The sequence below is a fragment of the Thalassophryne amazonica genome, chromosome 4 (genome assembly GCF_902500255.1).
Source record: "Thalassophryne amazonica chromosome 4, fThaAma1.1, whole genome shotgun sequence".
NCBI classification, from domain to species: Eukaryota; Metazoa; Chordata; class Actinopteri; order Batrachoidiformes; family Batrachoididae; genus Thalassophryne; species Thalassophryne amazonica.
Genome location: NC_047106.1, coordinates 17,726,791 through 17,751,728, shown reverse-complemented (window position 1 = coordinate 17,751,728; position 24,938 = coordinate 17,726,791). Strand labels below are relative to the sequence as shown.

At 41.1% G+C, this 24,938-nt stretch overlaps 1 protein-coding gene across 3 annotated transcripts in view; it reads left to right on the top strand.

Annotated features, from left to right (window-relative positions):
- The window catches only part of dph1 (diphthamide biosynthesis 1), a 275,495-nt gene that overhangs the window by 126,963 nt on the left and 123,594 nt on the right, over nt 1-24,938 (top strand). For 2 of the 3 annotated variants that reach the window (XM_034169158.1, XM_034169156.1), the window contains exons 4-5: nt 2,690-2,811; nt 20,587-20,744. In XM_034169158.1, coding sequence (XP_034025049.1) covers nt 2,690-2,811; nt 20,587-20,744 — 280 coding nt within the window. The remainder of the gene's footprint in view (nt 1-2,689; nt 2,812-20,586; nt 20,745-24,938) is intronic. The other variant, XM_034169157.1, reaches the window with a different exon arrangement.

The window sequence follows — 24,938 nt, the reverse complement described above, 5'->3', positions numbered from 1 at the left end:
TACTAAGGCGCCTTTATGTGCTTCTCGGTACCTCACATCTGCCACGTATCAGCCTCTATTGAGCCACGACTGACTTGTCATTTGAGCCCCGTCCAGCCTCGAATGGCTCGTGTCGCCACATATGATCCACGTAGCACCATGTAACGCAACATTGGTGCACGTTTAGGCATGTGTTTGGTTCAAACCTCCCACACTTGGTCCCTTTAAAGTGTGGGTTTTCAGTTCGAGAATCCATTCAAGATGTTGCCACATTTTTTAAAAGCAGTCCAAAAACGACTCTCCTGTACAGTGTGGCCGGTGTGCACATCCGTGCGCCTTGGCTGCTGTTCTCCTGTGTTCAAGAGTCTGTGACCAAAAAAAAAAAGACACCACAATGAGGTAGCTGCTTTAATCATATACACCTGCAACAGTGTGGATTGATCACCCCCCCAAAAAACACAACACATAACACATCCATAACCAGACCAGCTAGGACTGAACCACGGGTTCCTGGACAGTCACCTCTGCACTTCTCGCTGGCTTTATTTCTTCTTTCTTCTTTATTGGTAAGGGTTGGTAAGATTAGATTTTACTTGTGTGAAGCGCCTTGAGGCAACTTTGTTGTGATTTAGCGCTATATAAATTAAAATAAATTGAAAATTGAAATTCCGCGGCTTACAGTCATTTTGACACCGTGTTCCAACTTTTAACTTTGTGTTCATCTGTTAATGTCTTCAAAATCGCTCTTTTGCAAGCCCGCGTTCTGCATAAATGCTCGTCTTGAGTGTGCAGCATTGCATCTGATCCATTATAACAAGATGTTAAATCTATCATAAACATACTTTTACAGCTGCTTATAAAGAAGGAATGAACATGCAACTGTTTTACCAAGCTATTACAACATTACAAATAATTACGTTTTAGGCTGTTCCAGATACCTTCTCCACCTCTGCGTACAAGACAGAGAGAGAAAAAAAGCTGCAAATGAAACAGTCCTCTGTGATTCCAGAAATGATTAGAGGTGTTTTCAACATCCAAGCTATGACAGAAAATGATTAATCTGCTACAAAATAATTACTTCATATACACCATCCGGCGCACAAAGCAGGTGTGATTGTAGTGCGCAAGAGAGCTGATCCTGTCCAAAATAGCCTGTCCTGTCCTCGTAGTTGTCAGGTGCTCAGATAATGGGCTTTTAACAGCCTCGTCCTCACTACGAAGATGCCTCTAAAATCCTTGTTTGTCCTCGTAGTACCTCGTACACAAACTGCCCCATGCTGTTGTTGCTAAATTTTGAACTTCTTGAAATTAGCGCCACGCTCAGAGATGCCAAATATTCTGCCTCTAAGAGCCTCTCAGAGCCACTATTCTCCCACGATTGTTGAATAACTGGACTCGTACCAAAAAAACACATGCTGTGTGGCTCATTATTCATCCTTCATTATTTGGTGGGACCAGGGCTTTAGTCTGATGCTAAATTTTAACCAATGGTCTAGTGAGTGCTGGCCTATGAATTAGCCCAAGACTTTTTATTACCGGCAACAAAAAAAGAAACGAAGAAATGAAAAAAGAAAAATAGGCCCAAGAACCCAGAGAGAACACAAACAAGAGATTACACCAGAGAAAGTGTAGAGTCTAAATCAAAGGTTTGTCTGAAGCGTCTCGTGTGCATGATATTGAGGAATAAACACAGAGTGGATGGAAGCTGAGAGATTGGGTGGCATGAGACACATCATGGAGGCTGGTGGTTGTTAGCGATGCAGTTGTGTGTGCAGCCGTGTTCGTTTATCACTTTCTCCCTGAGCGTTCTTTCTTATCTCTAGTCTATCCCTTCTGTGTCGCCTAAATCTGTCAGAATTCAGCCACACATACATGGCACCAGGCACCATTTACAGTCACTCTCTCCTCTCCCTGTCCTTCCTCCTTTGCCGCGTGTCGCGGCTCTGTTCATTACTCTCGCCCTTTACTCATTTAACTTAGCCTTTATGGGTTCACTTAGCGTTTTATGGATGACAATTGGGCGAGCTTGTTTTTGTGTAGTGAGATCTGTTTTTCATCCTAACACAACCGAGTCCGCAGATGCTTGTTTAATTTGGTTGTTTAGCACTCAGGAAGGTCATGATTTTTTTTTTCTTTTTTCTGTAACGGTATCAAAATGGAACATTAGATGCACAGCATTTGTTGGAATAAAGCATCGAGTCAGAATTGTTTATTTTAATCCTGTGAACACTCAAGCTGAATTGTTGCTGAGGCTGTTCCCAGGCAGATTTATTTTGAATCCAGGCCACTGATTCGCTGGCCAACACCCCTGGAAAATGTGTACTAGTCCGAGCATCGCAATGCGACTTCTTGCCTTTGTGCTGTCTGTTCTGTCTGGCCTATTAACCCTCGTCTGGTAGGGCTGGAACTGCCAGACACACTGCGTTACAGTGAGGCCACCGGCTGTCGTTCATACAAAAGCAAAAGAATTCCATTATGGCAACATGTCACGCTGATGTGCAGTGGCACAGTCAGTGACTGACACACTGTCAGATACTATAAAGTATCATTGATCAGTAGCAGTAAGTGTCTGTCTTATTCAGCTGGATCAGAACATCAAACCTCTTATAATGCCTCTCACTCTGCCTGATAATCTGATATGTGTCAATTTCTTATTGTCTGTGTGATCTGTGGTTGCACTGATGAGTGTGTCTGTGTCTGTGTGTCCCAGATTCACAGATGCAGACACCATCGTGATGGGAGACGTGACGTACGGGGCCTGTTGTGTGGACGACTTCACCGCTCGAGCCTTAGGAGCTGATTTTATGGTTCACTATGGCCACAGTTGTCTCAGTGAGTCTCTGTATTCTGTCTGAGTCTGATCTGTATCTCTCTGGAGCCTACTTCAGACAAAAAAAAAAAAACTTGTAAAGGCCATTACACACAAGTAATTATGAGTAATTATTTTGCAGTTTAATAATAATAATGATAATAATTTAAAATGTGTGCCTTGTTAATGGAATCTTTTTTTTTTGCAGTGATGAAGTTTCACTCAATGAAATTGAGGATTTTTATTTTTAGTCCTTTGGAACAAGGTCCACGACGCTAATGCCATCAAGATATGTGCATGGTGATGATATCTGAAAAACTTTTCAATTCATTATTCTGAAATTTGGTACAGACAATCCTTGGGGGAGTGTCTGGTCACTGTAAGTTGACTTTCAGACTGAATTCTTGCAGCACCCCAACCCCCACCACCCCCAGGAGGTCCCAAAAAGTCCAAAAATGTCTCCCCCCACCCCTCCCCACTTGTTTGAAGTTATTGTAGAAAAAATTCAATACCTTCTTCTCTAATTTCACACAAAGAGTCCTTGGGAGGCTGCCTATAGTAAAACAAGTAAATATGCTAAAATAAATTTGAAAATCTCTTTATCAGTCTCACGCCCCTGGAGCCCACCAAAAATGACGACATTCTGCCCACCTCAATTCATAGCTGAAAAACTGCTCAGTCATTTTTTTCCTTGATCTGCATATAGATTCTTTGAGTCAGTGTCAACCAATAATTTTTTTGTCATTGACTTTGAAACATTGATGTCACTTTCCCCATATTTGGTCAACATTACTGTCTTTGTCCAAAGGACTTCAAGGTCTCTTAAGGTTCTCTTCATCTCCAAACTCAGTTTTTCCAACATTTTGCATATAAGCAAAAACAACATTAGCCAAAGTAGAGTTGGCTGATGACATCACATTCTCAATATTATATATACACCAGACTGTAAACATTTGGGGACGGAGTCTTCAGTGTGTCAGTGCCCCACTCTTTGGAAATCTTTTCACTCAATAATCTGCAGTGCTCCTTCTCTGAGTAAGTCCCTTCGGCTGCTCCCTTGTTTGCACTCGGGGTCGCCACAGCAAATCCAAGGTGGATCTGCATGTTTTACGCCGGATGCCCTTCCTGACGCAACTCCACATTACACGGAGGGTGGGATTTGAACCCGGAACCTTCCGAACTGAAACCAAGCGCATTAACTACTTGGTCACCACCCCTGCAGTGCTCCTTCTCTGAGTATTTTTAAGAATTGCCTGAAATCTCACCTCACATGTTCATTTACGTAGGTCTGTGGTCTTCAACTCAATCTGCCCTTTTGTGTAAAAGCGTCCTTGGTAGGGGTGTGATGATGTATCATGAACGTGATAAATTATGAAGCTTGTATGGAATTGTATTTTTTTAAAATTGGTATTGTGATACCATGAAAAGTCAACTACTGTGTGGAAGAAATGATGACCTCTTGCATAAGAATCATAAATAATTTATAAAATGCACAGATAGGAGGCAGATAACATCAAGGACCATAATTTATACTTCTGAATAATTTGTTTATTAAAATTTAAAATCTTCACCACATATTATATTCTGCATAATTAGTGGGAGCAGTGATGTGATTATGTCTTGATATGTATCAAATCGTGATATGTATCATCTAATGGAGCTAGTGTATTGTTACACCCCACAGTCCTTGGGTGTATTGAAGACTCTTGAAGTCCACCATAGGCCCTGAGGCCTGTTGGTACTGGTGCTTATCCCCAGATTCTGTAGCGTAAAATGAATGCATCTACGACTCACCACGGATGATGGGATGTCAGTCCAGGGCAGGTTACTTCCAAAGACATTTACAGTTAGCTGTACTGGGACATTGCAGATTAGGCTTTTTGTCCAAGGATACAGGCAGGTAACATGAGTGGGACTCAAACCCAGGTCTACATATTGGTATGCCAGCTCATTATCCACTCAGCTACCTGCTCCGCTATCTTAAAAGAGTCCGTGTAAATGTATGTTATTATTATTAAAGTCACTGTTACTGTATGTTAACGTGACATTGTTCATGCTGACTTTAGCAATTAAAGATGCAGATGTGACTTACTCATGTAGCCTTTTCAAATCCATGGAGTCACATTTTTGGGAAATTAATGGTAAAATAGTGTATTTGTGAAATAGTGATGTCCTTTCTATATGGAATTTGCAGGAAAAAAGTGTAGTGAGCACCCGCGTTTGCTTCAAGTGGCCAACATGAAAAAATAAGGCTCAGACGGAACTATCAATCAATGCGCCAGAGCAGCGCGCCCAGCATGCTCAGCTAAACTATGGAAGGCATATCAGACCTTTGGAGCCTGGCCCTCACATTTATTCAGCAAATCAATGAAGAACACGCATTAGCGCTGTCCTTTGAAAACCTCGGGCAGGTCTTCAGGACCTTCACCCTCACCCCTGTGCGTGCTTTCTCTCTCTCTCTCTTCCCCCCCCTTCTGAAAATGAGAGGAAGTGCAAAATCAATAGTTTTGATATATCCCTGTTAGAACAAGCGTACCTGTTCCAAATACCAGAACTCACTGACAGAATATTAATACAGCACAGAACTCTGCGTGATCTATGTTTGTGCTTGTTTGTGTGAATGTAAAAATCAATCAGCATTAGCGATTATCAGTGAGTACTTATGTGGATATGAAGAAGAGAACTCAGATTGATGATACACATTCTCTTTCAGAAGAAGCAGAAATAGGCACTGAAGATTTTGTTGGCGTTTAGTGCACAAGATTAAATCAGCAGCTGAAGGAAGAGATATGCAAACAAACTAAACATTCCCATTGAGTGTGTGCCTGCACGTAATAATTTTCCTGACCTTCATCACACTCACAGGAGAGCCTGACTGTTTCCCAAATGTCAGACACCTGTGGGAGAATAAAGACACTGACTCACAGAGAAGCCATCTCCTTTCATATTCTCTTTTTCATGCTGCAGTCACCTTTTCTTTTGTCGTCCTGAAGCACCTCCACCAAATAACACTGGGATGTATTGTCAGCCTGTGATTTAACGATGAATCAATAAATAAATTAATCTTTGCAGATCATACATAAAGCATATATATTTGACATTAAAGGCCTTCCATGACTACACATTTAGCTTGCAGAGAAAGCAACTGAAAAAATATCACAAACAGAATGAAAGGTATCAGAAGGCTGGTGCATAGAGCTACAGGACATACTCTGCACTCTCGATGCACCACAATATAAATGTTTATATAACAGCTGAGTGGATCCTTGTCATTTGATTGGTGGCTTGTATGTCATGTGAGATGGATTATTCATACCATTTTCCGTTGTATTTCATTGACGATGCAATAGTTCTTTTTAGCATACAATTTTGACACACACACACACACACACACATATATATATATATATATATATATATATATATATATATATATATATATATATATACTCAACAAAAATATAAACGCAACACTTTTGGTTTTGCTCCCATTTTGTATGAGATGAACTCAAAGATCTAAAACTTTTTCCACATACACAATATCACCATTTCCCTCAAATATTGTTCACAAACCAGTCTAAATCTGTGATAGTGAGCACATCTCCTTTGCTGAGATAATCCATCCCACCTCACAGATGTGCCATACCAAGATGCTGATTAGACACCATGATTAGTGCACAGGTGTGCCTTAGACTGTCCACAATAAAAGGCCACTCTGAAAGGTGCAGTTTTATCACACAGCACAATGCCACAGATGTCGCAAGATTTGAGGGAGCGTGCAATTGGCATGCTGACAGCAGGAATGTCAACCAGAGCTGTTGCTCGTGTATTGAATGTTCATTTCTCTACCATAAGCCGTCTCCAAAGGCGTTTCAGAGAATTTGGCAGTACATCCAACCAGCCTCACAACCGCAGACCACGTGTAACCACACCAGCCCAGGACCTCCACATCCAGCATATTCACCTCCAAAATCATCTGAGACCAGCCACTCGGACAGCTGCTGAAACAATTGGTTTGCATAACCAAAGAATTTCTGCACAAACTGTCAGAAACCGTCTCAGGGAAGCTCATCTGCATGCTCGTCGTCCTCATGGGGGTCTCGACCTGACTCCAGTTCGTCGTCGTAACCGACCTGTGTGGGCAAATGCTCACATTCGCTGGCGTTTGGCACGTTGGAGAGGTGTTCTCTTCAACTCTATGCGAAGGAGATGTGTTGCACTGCATGAGGCAAATGGTGGTCACACCAGATACTGACTGGTACCCCCCCCCCCCCAATAAAACAAAACTGCACCTTTCAGAGTGGCCTTTTATTGTGGGCAGTCTAAGGCACACCTGTGCACTAATCATGGTGTCTAATCAGCATCTTGATATGGCACACCTGTGAGGTGAGATGGATTATCTCAGCAAAGGAGAAGTGCTCACTATCACAGATTTAGACTGGTTTGTGAACAATATTTGAGGGAAATGGTGATATTGTGTATGTGGAAAAAGTTTTAGATCTTTGAGTTCATCTCATACAAAATGGGAGCAAAACCAAAAGTGTTGCGTTTATATTTTTGGACCAGGTTTTCGTTGATCTTTGACGACACTACCCCAACCTTTAGACATCTGTCCAAAGTAGTATTCCCACCACATTTGAAGGATAGCCGTCCAGCCGTTTTTACGTTATCTTGTCCTCAGACACAGACACGCACACATGCACACACAAGTGAAAACAATGTCCTGCTTCTCCAGCACAGAGGATAAAGATAGTGAATGAGGAAAGGAGAGAGGAAAACCATAGCTGGTTGTTATTATATTATGGATATTTCTTAAAAGACACAAAAATCAGTGCATAAGAAAAAAAATTAAACATGTAACAGAGGGGCTTACTCAGATAATTCCAAACCAGCTGCTGTAGTTTTAGTTACTGTTATACTAAACTGTCTTCCACAGGACCAACAGATGCTCACTAATTAGAATTAGATGTAATACATGCTTTAAAAAAAAAAATTAAAGCTTAACCACAGCACACAGTTTACATGAGACACTTAAAGTGGATATGACACTTAAAGACAACATAGTCTTATTACATGTAACAAAGGTTATATAATTCGGTCAACCTAAGCATTTTGGGAAAATGGACGCAGTTCTCCCGTTATATATAACATTTGAATGTCCCACCACTGAAAAATGTGCACGCCCCCTGACCAGCTTCCCGCTGAGCACCAAGCCTGAAATACGTCACTACGTGTAGACCGTATCGGCTCGCGCACCTGGCAGCCGTTGTTTACACTTTTTTTAGCGTCAGAAACTTTGATTAAACACAGCTCTCAGGGACTTGTTTGTTGATATGCCTGACCAGTGTGTTGCAGCATATTGCACAAACACAAGGGCAAAAGGTTTTAGCCTTTTCAAGTCCAGGCAGATTGATCAAAAGCCGCGGTGTTGTGTGATGCACGAAATGTCCTGCTGCCGCTCCCTCTGCTTGCACACCCGCATTTGCTCCCGACAGCAGACACTTTCCTCTACTGTCTCCATGTTCTCGCACCGCTCACAGGAACACATAAAATGTCAACCCCAAATAATATGTTCACAGTAATCTTGAAATGGTCAAGGAACTTACGTAGTAAACATGGCGGTGGCATGTAAACACGGCGGCGGCATGTAAACACTGCGGCAGTATGTAAATACGGCGGCGGCATGTTCAGTGTTGTTTTCGGCGATCTTTTTCGAAACCTTTGCCATTTATTTCCTATTCTTTCGTGAAAATAACGTAACTAAACACAGATGAATGCAATGCCAGGCACTCGAAAACAGCAAAACCTGAAGGTAATGATGGTGGTCCACAAGTAATAGCTACACTATCACGGCTCCAGAACAATAACAAAGGCAGTAAACAGACACTCGAATCGAAACTGCTATACAGTAATTAGAGTGTTATAAACAGCAGCAACAAAAATCAAAGCCTACCTTACCATTCCATATTCTGCAGCCTTTCAAAATCCATCAGAATTGGCATATCTCTTGCCTCTGCTTCGGCTCCACCATAAACACCGTCGGCATTATTTTCGCTGCCAGAATGCTCCTGTTTGAATGTTCGTCCGAAAGATACGGCTCCAATCTGTAGGGTCTAATCACTGCTGCGACATCTTCAGGATCCGAGTCAGAAACAATCCACACTTGAAGAGGAGTCAGAAAAGTTCTTGATCTCATCACTGTCCATGCTGGGGTCCATCTGTTCCTGTTGTTAATCTAACAGACAAAGATGGGACTCTACATTCTGTGACTCACGGCATCACGTGATCGCTGATGGAACGCTACCAGCGCGCTGTCCAAGAAACACACTTTTGAGAAACTGTACAAATTTTATTTCTCAGTGATAATAATTAAACCCACTTTCAACTTACTATACTGTATATATATTTTGATATTTATATCAGTTTTGCCTAATTTTTTAGATGTCATATCCACTTTAAAACCTGCAGTTCCCTGGTGGGCTATGAAGGTACTGCAAGTGAGCCATGAGAGATCACTTACAAAAATGAATAAATAAAAAGTCTTTATCATGTGTCTGTCAAAAGTGTGATTGAAGTGTGTATGGCCCAAGACTATTTGCAGATTTTTGAGGAATGGCTGCTCTACAACATAATGTAAATTAAATGCAAATATCAAGTCCCTTCGCTGCTCCCTTGTTTTGCACTTGAGGTCGCCACAACAAATTCGAGGTGGATCTGCATGTTGAGTTTTATGCTGGATGCCCTTCATGACGTGGATGCACATTACATGGAGAAATGTGAACCGGGAACCTTCCGCACTGAAACCAAGTGCACTAACCACTTGGCCACAATCCCTGCCTTGTAAATTAAATGCAAATATTGAAGGGATAATCATTGACTGCATGGAATGCACTGTCATATCAGTTCTGGAAATATAAACTGGTGCTGTGCACTGCCTTGTCTACCACACTATGGAACCATCTTGTTTCCTGGATGACATCCAACCAGGTGAACAACTGGTCCAACCATGCCTCTTCAAAATAACATCTATCTGCCAGAGCCCAGTAGAACATGGCCATCCCCTTGGCCTTCTCCTATCCCTGGAGTCCTTAGCCATGAGGCACCTATGTGCTGGATCATGCACAGAGAAAAGCGCCATATGGCCAGAATGTTGTAGCTGAGGTTCCCTCACAGTGCAACTTATACTCTTCATCTGAGTCTCCGTTCATCTGGTGGAGTCATTCCAGTGGTGCCCAAGGATTCTCTGAAGAGATTAGACCCTCATTTATCAAACTGTGCATCAAAAAGTTTTGAAATGCTGTCTTACAAACAAAATTTAGTGTGTGTGTAAGTGCAAACAAATCTGCGTTTACATTCAGAAATGCCCCCAGTTAGCCATTTATGGTAACAAAATGTCCGTTTGTTGCTTGTGTTCCTCACCAGAATAACAGCAAAGAGAGTGAAGAAAATCTAGTTTTGTGAAATGGAGATCATAGTGTTTGTGTGTGGTCACAGCAAAGATGAAAAATATAAAATTAGGTGGTGACGACCGACTGTTTTTGGACGATCTGGGCAAAGTATTTTATGACTTTTTTTTTTCAAGCTTGTACTTGGCTACCAAAATAAGGCTTAAAATGGGTCTAAAGTCATTGAAAGGCTGGATGTTCGGGGCATTCACACTCTTGTAGATTAGCCCGGTGTTTGACGACGGAGAGTGAAAAGTTGATTACGTCGACCAGCACCAAGGTCTGTCAGACTCTGCAAGAGCTAAGTTGACATCATTCATGATGTCGTCAGTTGATGTTCGTCACGGCCCCGGAATTGTTTTTTTTACGTGCTTAAACTCTTCTATGTTCATGCTGAAACGCCAGCAAAAGTTCACCTCTGCCAGTACACCGTTACTCCTCCCTTCCTGTCCACGGGCCTCCATTGCCAACATCAGAGGATTGACTGGATGCATCACCTCCTCTGGATCCGTTGTGCATGAAGAAACATGTAGAAATATGTAGAACCTGTCTCGACGATGCACTAGTAACAAGTGATGCAATTGCAGACTTATGTTGAGTTTATTTAGGCTACATCACATGATGTCTCAAACATTGAGCCCCCCCCAAAGGTCTACTTCCTGGGTATTTTCTAGTAGCTATGGGTTTCCTCTTCAGGAAAAAAAAACATGTTAACATTGAAAAAAATGTGTTCCCGAGGCACTTCAAGTATTTTTAATGTTGCATGACAAATTTTTTACACAAGTTTTGGGGGGTAGGGGAAACAAATGTGGTAATATCTCCTCACCCTGAAGGTCCACAGCAACAAACTACCACTCAAAATGTTGGTATTTAAATGCTCTTTCAGATGATTCTGCCTGTCTCTTTGATCTGATCAACACAAGTAAACTTGTATGTAGCTTTCACCACAGATGCGAAATCTGTTGTACTTGTTTTTCCTTAACAACCGTTCGATTGATGATTGCATACACTTTGTCAAGTGCCCATTTGTGTGCAATTTCTAGTGACGTTTGTTGTTGAATGTTTGTGGGATTCTGGCTCCTCCACTTTTGGGATGTCTGCAGATATTCGATCCGACAGCTTTCGTGGGACCTAGCTTCACAAACGAACAGGTCAAATCCTGTGATTCGTCGAAGTAATTTTGTGTCATTTTTTTATTCGAGCACCTCCTCCGAATGCAAATTTCATGGTTGACTGTGTTATCCAAGAACCACGGACCTTGATTTGTTTCTTTCCAGATTTATTGCAGAAGATACAATCTGGTTGAAACAGAACTGAGTCGTTATCGGCTGAGGACCTGCATGATTCCCTGGCTGAAGAACTTCCAGAACTGGGTTGTTTATCACTTGACTTGGTCAGTCTGTTAAGATTGGTTGTGAAGCATTGATAACAGTCTCTGTGGTACCCATGCTGGCTTGTGAAAGTGTGTGGAATCTGTTCGCACACATATTCCAACCCATGAGGGGAATTGATTGGTTGTGACAGTCGTAGTTGACGTATTTCTTTGATACGTTGAAATCGACACTGGGGATCCGTAGTTTTGGATATAAATGTAAAGTTGCTTTTGTTCGAGTCTTTTGTGTGTATTATACATATGGTATTTACACTGCTAGAATCTGAAGATGCAGCATTCTCTTCAAGCTTTCTCTTCTTTCGACTGGGTTGGCTATCCATCCCTGAAAGCAAAAGTGAATAGTTCAATTTTTGGATAAAAGACAGCAGACCTATTACAGCAACAATGGGTATCTAAATTCTGTGACCTTTTGACCTCCGATTACCTACTTATTGACCTAATTTGCATTTATTATATATTATCTGAAAGAACATTTAAATACCAACATTTTGAGTGGTAGATTGTTGCTGTGGACCTTCAGGGTGAGGCGATATTACCACATTTGTTTCCCCTACCCCCAAAACTTGTGTAAAAAAATTTGTCACGCAACATTAAAAATGCTTGAAGTAAGTGCCTGAGGAACAAGTTTTTTTTCAATGTTAACATGTTTTTTTCTGAAGAGGAGACCCATGGCTACTAGCAGATACCCAGGAAGTAGACCTGTGGGGGGGCCACATGGGGGACCCCATCAGCCAATGGACTACTGCATCTTATAGTAAGTCAGTGGACCCTCGAGAAACATTAAGCTCCATCAGTATGTCGCCCACCATAGACCTGTGTTGGACACAAGACATTTGGACCCCTGGAGCGCACCTTCTCCAGCGTTTCACAGAGATATTCAGAATCTGCCATTGTGGCCAGCATCAGCCACTTCACGCCTTGATGCAGGTCGGCGTCAAACCCAGACACTCCGACTCCTCACTCAGCTTCACAAGTGCAAAATCTATTTGTGCATAACATATCGTAAACAAGTCAGAATCCCATAATGCTCCTCTCTGTGCCTGAGTGTGTATTTGTTTACATGCTCAGTAATAGGCGTCTGTACTCGATGACCTTATGGCTGTAACTCACAGCTGAATGAAAACACTGACAGGCCAAGTGAGTCCTGTCCATCTCATTGACTGTCTCTAATTGCAGTGGCTAAGTGCTCTCAGGCTTCAACGCTAATGCGAACACAGATCGATCTCGCTTTTTTTTGTTGCCCTTTTTGCTTTGAAGGTGCCTGTAAACAAGCAACAGCCATATGTACGTCTGAATTCAGTCAGACGCCCCAGCCCATTTTTAACATCTTAACATATTTAACTTGTTGGTTTTTCAGTTTGTGTGAGGTTTAGGATAAAGGGGAACCTTTTTGAAATCACTATCCATCTCCTTCCCATCCTTCTCCACTCAGATCTGAGTCCATTCATCACTTCTGCTGCCAGTTAATTGACATATGCACAGAGTGTCCGATTACATTTTCCACACTTCTCCTGCATTTCCTATCTGTTGGATTTCATACAGTACATTATTAAATCTCCCACCCACAGCTCCAAATTGAATTTTAGTGTTTTTCAGTCTACTTTCATAAGAGAGACTCATTTCTTGCTCACTATTTCCATCCCACTCCATCCCTGGAGGTTTTTTTTTTTTTTTTTTTTTTGGAAGAGAATTGAACATCTATCCAAGCACATTGCTGAAGTTGAGATTATTTTGCTTAAGATCAGCCTGATCATTGGCAATACGAGGTCTGTGAGAAAAGTATCGGACCTTTTTATTTTTTTAAAAAACCATATGGATTTGAATCACGCGTGATTGCATCAGCCAAGCTTGAACCTTCGTGCGCATGCGTGAGTTTTTTCACGCCCGTCGGTTGTGTCATTTGTATTTTTTACTCAGTGACATTGACGTATATTGATATTGTGTGCACCAATCACGATGGCTGATATTTTTGTTGTGACTCACTGCACCAAAATCTTAGAGTAGTTCATATGTGGGATCTCTGTGACCTGGTTAAAAAATAGGTCACAGTCAAAACCTATGGTGATGCCATAGTTTCCAAGTATGATTTTCATTTTGGATACACATGCTCTCTGGATCAGAATTTTGAGTGTGTTTTCATGTGAATGTGACCCCTGTGAGCTCTGTGACCTTTGTGACCTTGTTAAAAGTAGGTAAATAAATGGTAAATGGACTGCATTTACATAGCGCTTCTCCATTTTCATCAGACCAAATTAAAAGTAGGTCAAGTAGGCAGGAGGACATGTACATTTCCAGCTTGTTTGTTTTTATTATCAGCAAAGAAGGAAGAAATACTGGGATTGAGTCAGTGTGTCATTTCTTAGTAATAATAATAACCTTTACTTAACCAGATAGAATCCCATTGAGATCGAAGCCTCTTTCACAAGTGTGACTTGGCCAACAAAGGCAACAACACACATCATAATGGTCAGATTAACATCATCATGTCCTCATCATTAATGACAAATAAAATACAAAAAATACCATCATCCTGGTCATAGTAAATTGTAACGATGGATAGTCTAAAACAAATTTGAGTTTAGAAACACAGACTTTTTGCAAAAGAATTCCATTTTGCGATTTGTTAAGATGGAGCGGAAGGTGTTCTTACACAGTGACACATGTTTTGAGCCCATTCCGAGATTCTGCTATCACAAGATCAGGTGAGAATTGAAACCTTGAGCCTGGCCAGCAGTGAAATTCCTTCTTGTGGAAGAGTGGAAACCTGTGGAATTATGCCACATGCATAGATTCATGTACTGTTGGATTAACTGTGGACAGTAACATGGAGTGCCCTCTATTGGTCAATGGATCAAAGAACAAAGAGATGACAGGCTGTTTGGATTGTTATACGTCCGACCGAATGCTGCAGGAATACATCGTAATGCAAGAAATTCCGTCAATCCATCAAAGACATTCTCTGTTAGAGGATTTTTTTTTATCCCCCAGATTTGGTTGATTAATTGAGAGGTACTACCCAAAGTTTCATTTAGCACTGTGAATTTTTATCTTTTTTTTAATTTTCAATTTAGGAAGCTTCTGATTATTAAATTTGTATGTCTGAATTGATAAAAACCATTCAAATGATACTTTCGATTCAAAATGGGTGTAACGATACACTAGCTCCACAGTACAATATGTATCATAATACATCATGATTTTCCCACTGATTATGAAGAACATAATCTGTTGAATGTTGTAACTTTAAAGAAACAAACTATTCCGGAATATGAATTGTAATCCTTGATGTTATCTGTTTTCTATTTGTATATTTTATAAATAATAATTATTAATAATAATAATTCTGGAAGTCGTTATTTCTTCTGTGCAGTGGCTGGCTTTTGATGGTATCAAAATACTTATTTAAAAAATATATCCAATTTGATACAAGGTTTATGATATGCGTATCTCGATTCACTATGTATTGTTATGCCGCTACTGTTCAAATTACACTCATAATCTATGCTGCTAAGAGAGGTGCAGTGCAAAATTTGCTATTGTGTCTCCAACAAGTATCCATAATGTGATGTGCTGACCTTTCACAGCGACACAAGCCAAATGAAAGGATAACAAAAAAAAATGGCTGAAGGCTTTTATTGAGTGCATTATGTCCAAAAACATTGTCCCCTGAGAGGATCTTTTGCCTAGTTGGTGTATTGATTTTGGAAGGTAATTCCATTATATTGTAATTTTTCAGAAGATTGACATCTATGGACTGCATAAATTAAGGTATTCATAAATTCTGCCCTACAAAGGAAGGTATTGAGTTTTGTATTTTGGCAGGTCAGACATATTATTAAACCTCCGCTGACTTTTCTGTATGTTCCAGTTTGTATTTTATAGACAGAAGCTGTTTGTATCTAGTTTTAAAAACATTACCTTTTTCCCCCTGTGAATTAACCTGTCCTTATGTCCTTCACTCATAATGTTGATGTTTGATGTTGATGATGCGATGAACCGCACGTTGGAAAATATCTCGAATAGAATTGCAGCCCTGGAAACCCGCTCTGACCATCTGTGAAGACCACATTCTACATTCAGATGCATTGAGAGCCACTCTGTTCTCAGAACTGTGGAATCTTTCAGGCGTCTGCTAATCTGGCTATTCATTTGGCTTCCCCAAATACAGCTGCACTTCAAGGTCGCTGTGATAAAACCTCCTCAGAAGATCAACACTTAAGCCTCGCTCCCTGGTCTTCCCCCCTCCCCTCAGCTTCTCCAGCTCTGACGTTGACTGCTCAGGACTGCTTAGGACTGCTCAGACTGTTCAGGGCTGCCCCTCCCCCCTCCAGGATTGTCGGACAAGGCCGTTGATGGCGCCAAACAGGCTGCCTCCGGAGTGTTCTGATAAACTGGACCTTTTCAAATCTCGGTTGTCGTCCTGTGTCCTTGTTTTTGTCTGTGTGATTATTGTTTTTCTGTGCTGATGGGGATTTTTTTCCTTATTGCCGCTGTGTAATGCAGCAGCTATGAGGGTTTTTCTCCTTTTCCCTCGTGTTTTGCTTTTCATATATATGTTTATGTACCGGGCCGGCCTATGTGTTGTGTGTTGTGTGTGTGTTGTTTGTTATGGGTCGGTGTTGGTTTGCTCAGCCCTGCTGTTGACCAAGGCAGGGATGTACATCTGGAGCTGGTCCCCGGGCGCCTAATGGCGACTTCTGCTCCTACTGGAATTAGGATGGGTTAAATGCAGTAGACATATTTCATTGTGCAGGGAACAGGTTCTTCTGTGCATATGACAATAAAATTCCTTTGAATCCTTTAATCCTTGAATGTTTTGTCATCTAACAAATATGACTGTCTGCATGTGTAGGAAGGTGAAATCTGCTGAACATTGGTCTCTCTGGTATTCCAATTCTACCCAAAGCCACAAATGTATGTCACTCAGCATGAGGTGTGTAACGTACAATAAACTCATGATTTGATACACTTCACAATTCTGAGTTTACAATACAATTTTCTCACAAAATAGGCTCCAGAATAATTATGACTGAAAAATATTCCTTTATTTCTGTATACTGTGGAAAACAGCATGTGCCCTCTTCTTAAAAGTACAACAAAGTTCTGTTTGTCTTAAATATCAAAAACTAAAAATGAAGATTTCGAATAAATCCTGCATCGCAAAAACAAAATAAAAATTTGCTGCTACCGTGTTGACTTAATAGACAAAAACAAATATATTTTCACATTTTTGGATTACTTCGAGAAACAAATAGAAGACATTAGGTTAATCACATCCCAGCATGCCTGAACCCAGCCACTACACCCTGTTATTGAGGTGGGTGCCATTACTGAGTAATTACCTAGATTTACAGAATTGATAGTACCTCACTATGAGTGCTGACGAAACTCGTAACGTCTACAAAAAGCACAACCTGCTTATTTGATCCTATGCCAACAAAACTGTTTAAGGACCTGTGGTCCGCTCTTGGGCCAACTATGATGGAAATGATTAATCTCTCATTAATTTCTGGATCTGTTCCTAAATGTTTCACATCTGCAGTGATTAAACCATTACTTAATGGTTTAAGAAACCTAATCTTGACCCTAGTGTATTGAAAAACTATCGGCCGATATCAAATCTATCATTTGCTCTAAAATTCTGGAAAAGTGGTTTCACAGCAGCTTGTGGACCACCTTACTGAGAATAATCTTTTGGAGCCACTGCAGTCTGCTTCTAGAAAATATTGTTCCACAGAGACGTCTCTCACTAAAGTGGTGAATGATCTTCTGCTTGCAGTGGTTTCGGACACCACTACTGGTGCTTTTAGATCTCAGTTCTGCGTTTGATACCGTGGATCATCATATTCTACTCTATATCCTGGAAAATCACTTTGAGATTACTGGGAGTGCCCTTGCATGGTTGATGTCATACCTGACCAATCATTCTCAATGTGTTTTGTACAATAACACTACCTCTAACCTTAGTGACATGAAATTTGGGGTTCCACAGGGGTCCGTCTTAGGCCCCCTGCTTTTCTCCCTTTATATAGCACCCCTTGGGCACATATTGAAGCATTTTGGTATTATCTTTTATTGCTATGCTGATGATACTCAGTTATACATGCCATTAACTGCTGGTAATCTCATTTTCAATTCAATTCAATTTTATTTATTTTTTTTCATTTATATAGCGCCAAATCACAACAGAGTTGCTTCAAGGCTATTGCCCTAAGGTGAGGCATTATGTCTGATGAAGGGCGAGGCCCGAAACGTCACTTTTGGTGTGTCATTAAAGGTTTGTTTGGGAGCTAACTGGCTGTGCGGATCTCTCTGTTTTTTTTTTTGTGCTATTCCTTTTTTGATCCTGCACGCCAATACGGACTGTGATGTGCGTGTCATTTCATTATTTTTTTCATTATTTTTTGCTATCCTTACTAACCCCCAGAGCAGCAGTGGTAAGGAAAAACTCCCTCTGAGGAAGAAACCTCAAGCAGACCAGACTCAAAGGGGTGACCCTCTGCTTGGGCCATGCTACAGACATAAATTACAGAGCAATTCACAAAACGAATATACAAAAAATGCTGTTGTGCACAGGACAGGAGGGTTTTCAGCACAAATACCATACCCATCTCTCTCATCCACATAAAATCCTTAGAAGATTGCCTTGCATCAGTGAGAAGCTAGATGTCTAGCAACTTTCTACTCTTAAACTCTGATAAAACTGAAATGATGGTTCTTGGTCCAGTGAGACATCGGCATCAATTTGACCAGCTAGCACTTAGCCTAGGCTCGTGTCATACATCATACTGACAAAGTGAGGAACCTTGGGGTAATTTTTGATCCCACATTGTCCTTTGACCTCCACATTAGAAATATTATGAGGACTTCTTTCTTCTTCAAAATATAGCAAAGATTCGTCCCATCCTGTCGATGGCTGATACTGAGACTCTGATTCATGCATTTGTCTCTCCTAGATTGGATTATTGCAATGTTCTATTTTCTGGTTTACCACAGTCCAGCATTAGGGATCTCCAAGTGGTTCACAATGCTGCTGCCAGACTTTTCACACGAAGCAGAAAGTTTGACCACATTACACCCATTTTGGCATCCCTTCACTGGCTTTCTGTCTCTGTGAGATCGGATTTTACATTTCTGCTACTAGCCTATAAAATTGTTCACAGACTGGCTCCCTAACTCACCTAATTAAACCCTACGTACCGGCCCGGGCTTTGCATTTGCAGGATGCAGGACTACTTTGTGTACCTAGAGTGAATAAAAAGTCTGTGGGTCACAGAGCTTTCTCTTATCATGCCCCTGTTCTGTGGAATGATCTTCCTGCACCAATAAAACGGTCAGATTCTGTGGAGACTTTCAAGTCCAGACTTAAGATGCACTTATTTTCCCTTTTGTATGGCTAGCATACTGGCATGGTATGTTACTATGCTTTTACGTTTTTACTCTTTTGCTGTGTTTTTTTAATCTTTTAATTCATTTTATTTTGTTTTCTGAATTAATTTGTATGAAGCACCTTGAGGCGACTGTTAGGATTTGGTGCTATGTAAAATGAATAAATTGTAAATTGAATTGAATCCAGTAATTTACTGTAACTTAAGTGGCTGGTTTAATTTCATTTCATGCTTGTGGCCAGTAACTCATGCAAAGTCCTCATTTACATACTCCTGTTGGATCCAGGAGAAGTCGGGCCAATGTGAGCTCAGCCTCAGGTGTGAACTGGATCTGGGTCTAACACCAACCCTAACCTTAACCTGGGCCAAGTTCTCCGGGGGGGCAGATTTCTCTTGTTACGTTCTTGTCTGCGTCACATTACCGCCTGGTGCCAACTCTGCATTTACGCTTAACAAATCACTGGCAAAAATGTCTTCACCCCAACGTGCAAAACTTTGGATTTCTTGTGCAAATTAGCACAAGTTATCTGGGATCTTAATAAATCAGGCCCACAGTGTCATAAAAGAATGCAATTTCCTCAACTTCCTGTATGCTGTAATTTGTGTTTCTCAGTTATACTTGGGAATGTCGAGCTCCTCCATCTGTGCAAATTCAACCAGTCAGCTTCTTGGCGTTGTGCAGCAGAGCCACCCGCTGTTGAGAGTTGTGACGGTTGCATGTCGCAGGCCCTCTGCGGCATTTGATTACCTATAATTCTCTTCTCCAGTATCGGGCCAGAAGCCACACAGCAGCACAGAAGCAAAAACTGACCTTTTCTCGCTGGCCCAGAAGTGGGTAATGAGTCAACAAAAGGACTTGTGGTAGACGTTAAGCACACAGTGTTACAATACAGCTCAGCTGGCATGTTATTTCAAAAGGAAGGAAAAACTCTGGAAATCTTGCAAACCTTCTGTTTTCTATCTTTTGCCACCTTGTAACACTTTGCTGTCAACCCCCAAATCTCTGTCAGTGTGACTTTAAGCCATTCATTGCACCACACGTGCTCTTAAAACATTTGTAGCATAACGGGCCATTTGCTTACACAAAATACTCTCTTGTTCACATGCTGCAAATTAAATGTAATGCAAGAGAAAACATAATTATGATGATCAAGGCAAATGATTATTCTTCTTCCCTGTCTGTACCTTTTTTCCCCGCTCGCTTCGGCTGCTTTCTGTATGTAACTGTGCATGTTTCTATCTGCCTCTGCTCAGCGAGTAGAGTAAATGGTCTGTGAAATTAATGGCATTAATAGTAATCGCATCTGTCTTCTTCTTCCCTAAATAATTGAGGTCTTTGCATCAGTTCCCACATGTGCCAGAGACTCACGTAGAACGAGTTTGACCGTCGTGACTGCGTGTGTCTGCATGAACTATGTTCCCCTCGATCAGGCCATTTGCACAACTTTGATATTTGAGGCATTATCAATACTGTCTGACTACTCTGGATACTCTGACTACTCCACGGGTTGAGCAGTCATAACTGGGTGAATTATTCATCTGTTTTTCTTTTGTCTTGTTGTCTCACTGCAGTCCCCATCGACTCCACAGCAGGCATTAAGATGCTGTACGTGTTCGTGGAAATCCAGATGGACAATGCACACTTCATGGACACGGTCAAGTTCAACTTCCCACCTGGACAGTCTCTGGCACTCGTCGGCACTATTCAGTTTGTGGCAGCACTGCAGGTGATTACTGTGTGTGTGTGTGTGTGTGTGTGTGTGTGTGTGTGTGTGTGTGTGTGTGTGTGTGTGTGTGTGTGTGTGTGAGACTAATGGACGGATGTGGGTGTTTGTCTCTCAGTGTATGTAAAAAGACCCTTGACCCTGCTGTCGTGCGTCCTGCTTCTACGGAGGTTTGTGTGTTATTGTGTTCAGAATCTTGCAATAGCTCATGGAGACAGACCCCTACACCATTTATTTCTGACCTTCAGATCCAGGTAATTTTTATGCCTTTGATCCACAAAGTTGGATGTTTTCACCCCTTCTGGGCATCCGTTTCAGAGTCTATCTGTAAACCTTTCATTTCCGTACAATAACTAACAAACACCTTGTCTGATTGAAATAATTTGTTAGTGGTGTACTGGTGTATCCTTTTGAAAATTGGGGTCAATACACCACACCTTTATCAATACAAATATACAGTATACCATCCTTAAAGCACCAGTCTTCCACAATGGAAAGAATTTCCAGACATTGTTATCACCTCTGCTATGAAACAACAACTTAAAATATGAACAGGGGCATATAACACGCTTTGCATTACTCTTTTTTCCATGTAGATGATCCATTCATCCATACATTTTTTTAAACCAGCTTCTTCCAGTTAAGGGTCATGGGGGTGTTGAAGCCTAACCCAGTGGTCATTGGGTGGGGAGCAGGGCATACCCTGGACAGGTCGCCAGTCTATCACAGGGCTACACAGAGGCAGAAAAACACTTTCACAATCTCACTCACACATATGCGGTCAACTTAAAGTCAACAATTCAGCGGTCAATTTCAGTTTGTACAGGGGTCAAAAGTTAAAGTTGCTCCAATTTTGGTAAAACATGGTGCAAGTTATTTGTTGAGCTAATGAGCTAATAAATGGAATAGTTTTGACTGTGTTGAATGTTTGGTCTGCAAAATAAAGGTCAAACAGTGTTGACATCCATTAGATTCTATGACATGTGACATACGAGGTCTGTTAGAAAAGTATCCGACCTTTTTATTTTTTGCAAAAACCTGATGGATTTGAATCATGTGTGCTTGCATGAGCCAACCTTGAACCTTCGTGCGCATGCTTCACGCCTGTTGATTGCGTCATTTGCTAGTAAGCAGCCTTTGTGTGAGGACATGTGTAGTGCTCTTGGCGGATTTTCATTGCAAGGAAAATGGCGAAACGACTGGAGCAGCACTGCATCAAAATTTGCCAGAAACTGGGCGACAGCCAGGTGGAAAAAGTTCACGCATGCGCACGAAGGTTTAAGGTTGGCTCATGCAAGCACACGTGATTCAAATCCATCAGGTTTTTGCAAAAAATAAAAAGGTCGGATACTTTTCTAACAGACCTTGTATGTAACCCCGTAACACAACTAAGCATGACACAGGTGCAAACTATTCCTTTTTAAAGCCCTATTACCTCAACCAATAATCTGCATCACTGTTTACCAAAATCGGAGTAACTTTAACTTTTGACCCCTGTACAAACTAAAATTGTCCTTTGTCACCATTCTTGCTCTCTTTACCCCATAACTCCTAGACTTCAGTCATAAATAGTCCAGACTATATCTTTTTGGAATCTTTATGATCAGACAAATAATGTGGCATAGTTGTCAATATGATTGGAGCTTTTTGAAAATTTTTACCCCTGTGTAATTCTTCAGTTGACCCCTACCTGGATGCCTACTGAAAATTCAAGTGGCCAATCAGTTATTTCAACAGAGTAATGTCTAAGGAGTACTTGTGCCAAATTTGATGCTTGATTCACCATTTGAAACATTTGTCTGTAAATATTCTGTTATCTGCTGTACTAATTTATGCATGTTATTACTGAGCAAGTATTTTTTTTCTGGGATTAACTTCTGGATTACAGTAGGTGTGTAACTGATTGTTAAAAGCTGAGTCCCTTCGGCTGCTCCCTTGTTTGCACTCGGGATTTCCACAGCAAATCCAAGGTGGATCTGCATATTGAATTGGCATGTTTTACGCCGGATGACTTTCCTGGAGCAACTCCACACTACATGGAGAAATATGGCATGAGTGGGGTTTGAACCAGGAACCTTCTGCACTGAAACCAAGTGCACTTACCACTTGGCCACCACCCCAGTTGTACAACCCCTGGCAAAAATTATGGAATCACCGCCCTTGGAGGATGTTCATTCAGTTGTTTAATTTTGTAGAAAAAAAGCAGATCACACACATGACACAAAACTAAAGTCATTTCAAATGGCAACTTTCTGGCTTTAAGAAACACTATAAGAAATCAAGAAAAAAAGATTGTGGCAGTCAGTAACGGTTACTTTTTTAGACCAAGCAGAGGAAAAAAATATGGAATCACTCAATTCTGAGGAAAAAATTATGGAATCACTCTGTAAATTTTCATTCCCAAAACTAACACCTGCATCATATCAGATCTGCTCATTAGTCTGCATCTAAAAAGGAGTGATCACACCTTGGAGAGCTGTTGCACCAAGTGGACTGACATGAATCATGGCTCCAACACGAGAGATGTCAGTTGAAACAAAGGAGAGGATTATCAAACTCTTAAAAGAGAGTAAATCATCATGCAATGTTGCAAAAGATGTTGGTTGTTCACAGTCAGCTGTGTCTAAACTCAGGACCAAATACAAAAAACATGGGAAGGTTGTTAAAGGCAAACATACTGGTAGACCAAGGAAGACATCAAAGCGTCAAGACAGAAAACGTAAAGCAATATGTCTCAAAAATCCAAAAATGCACAACAAAACAAATGAGGAACGAATGGGAGGAAACTGGAGTCAACGTCTATAACTGAACTGTAAGAAACCGCCTAAAGGAAATGGGATTTACATACAGAAAAGCTAAACGAAAGCCATCATTAACACCTAAACAGAATAAACAAGGTTACAATGGGCTAAGGAAAAGCAATCGTGGACTGTGGATGACTGGATGAAAGTGATATTCAGTGATGAATCTCAAATCTGCATTGGGCAAGGTGATGATGCTGGAACTTTTGTTTGGTGCCGTTCCAATGAGATTTATAAAGATGATTGCCTGAAGAGAACATCTAAATTTCCACAGTCATTGATGATATGGGGCTGCATGTCAGGTAAAGGCACTGGGGAGATGGCTGTCATTACATCATCAATAAATGCACAAGTTTACATTGATATTTTGGACAATTGAAAGGATGTTTGGGGATGATGAAATCATTTTTCAAGATGATAATGCATCTTGCCATAGAGCAAAAACTGTGAAAACGTTCCTTGCAAAAAGACACATAGGATCAATGTCATGGCATAGGGTCAATGTCAACGAGCAGCTCTGATTTGATGCAGGTTTTAGTTTGGGGGATGGAAATTTACAGGGTGATTCCATAATTTATTCCTCAGAATTGAGTGATTCCATATTTTTTCCTCTGCTTGGTCTAAAAAAGTAACTGTTACTGACTGTCACAATCTTTTTTCCTTGATTTCTTATAGTGTTTCTTAAAGCCAGAAAGTTGCCATTTGAAATGACTTTAGTTTTGTGTCATGTCTGTGATCTGCTTTTTTTCCACAAAATTAAACAACTGAATGAACATCCTCCGAGGCCGGTGATTCCATAATTTTTGCCAGGGGTTGTACAATATCAAAATTGTCAAAACAACAAAAAAGATGGAAGCCTCAGGTCTCTCAACCATCCACTAAGACAGGCAGCATCAGGATGCTAACGAGTTGGACCTTCATTCTCTTACAAACACATCGACATTGAAAAGCACCTCTGCCCAGAGACCTCATGACTCCATTAGCTCTTCCCAGGCATCTCTCAATCTCCAAGGTCGAAGACCCAGAGACTTAAACGTCACATTAGAGATAAGTTAATGTCTCTGCAAGTTCAACACATTTGATGATGGCCAAGTTCAGGATGACAGTGAAAGCCTGGATCTTAGTCTTGATCCAGGACAAATGCAAATCCAGACACTCTGCCTCCTTGCTCAGCTTCTCATGTGCTGCAATCAGGGCGTCCACTGATTCTGCAAAGATCACAGCATTGTCTGCAATGTCAAGGTCTGTAACAAAAGGACCAAAGCATCTGGCTTCCACAACCGTACCCAACACCCGGTCCCTGCAAGCACTGAACAGTGTTAGGAGCCAAAACCCATGATATAAGTGTTAGCTGCTGCACTACTGTATTAAAAAAAATAATTTCTGTGTTTGGAGTTGG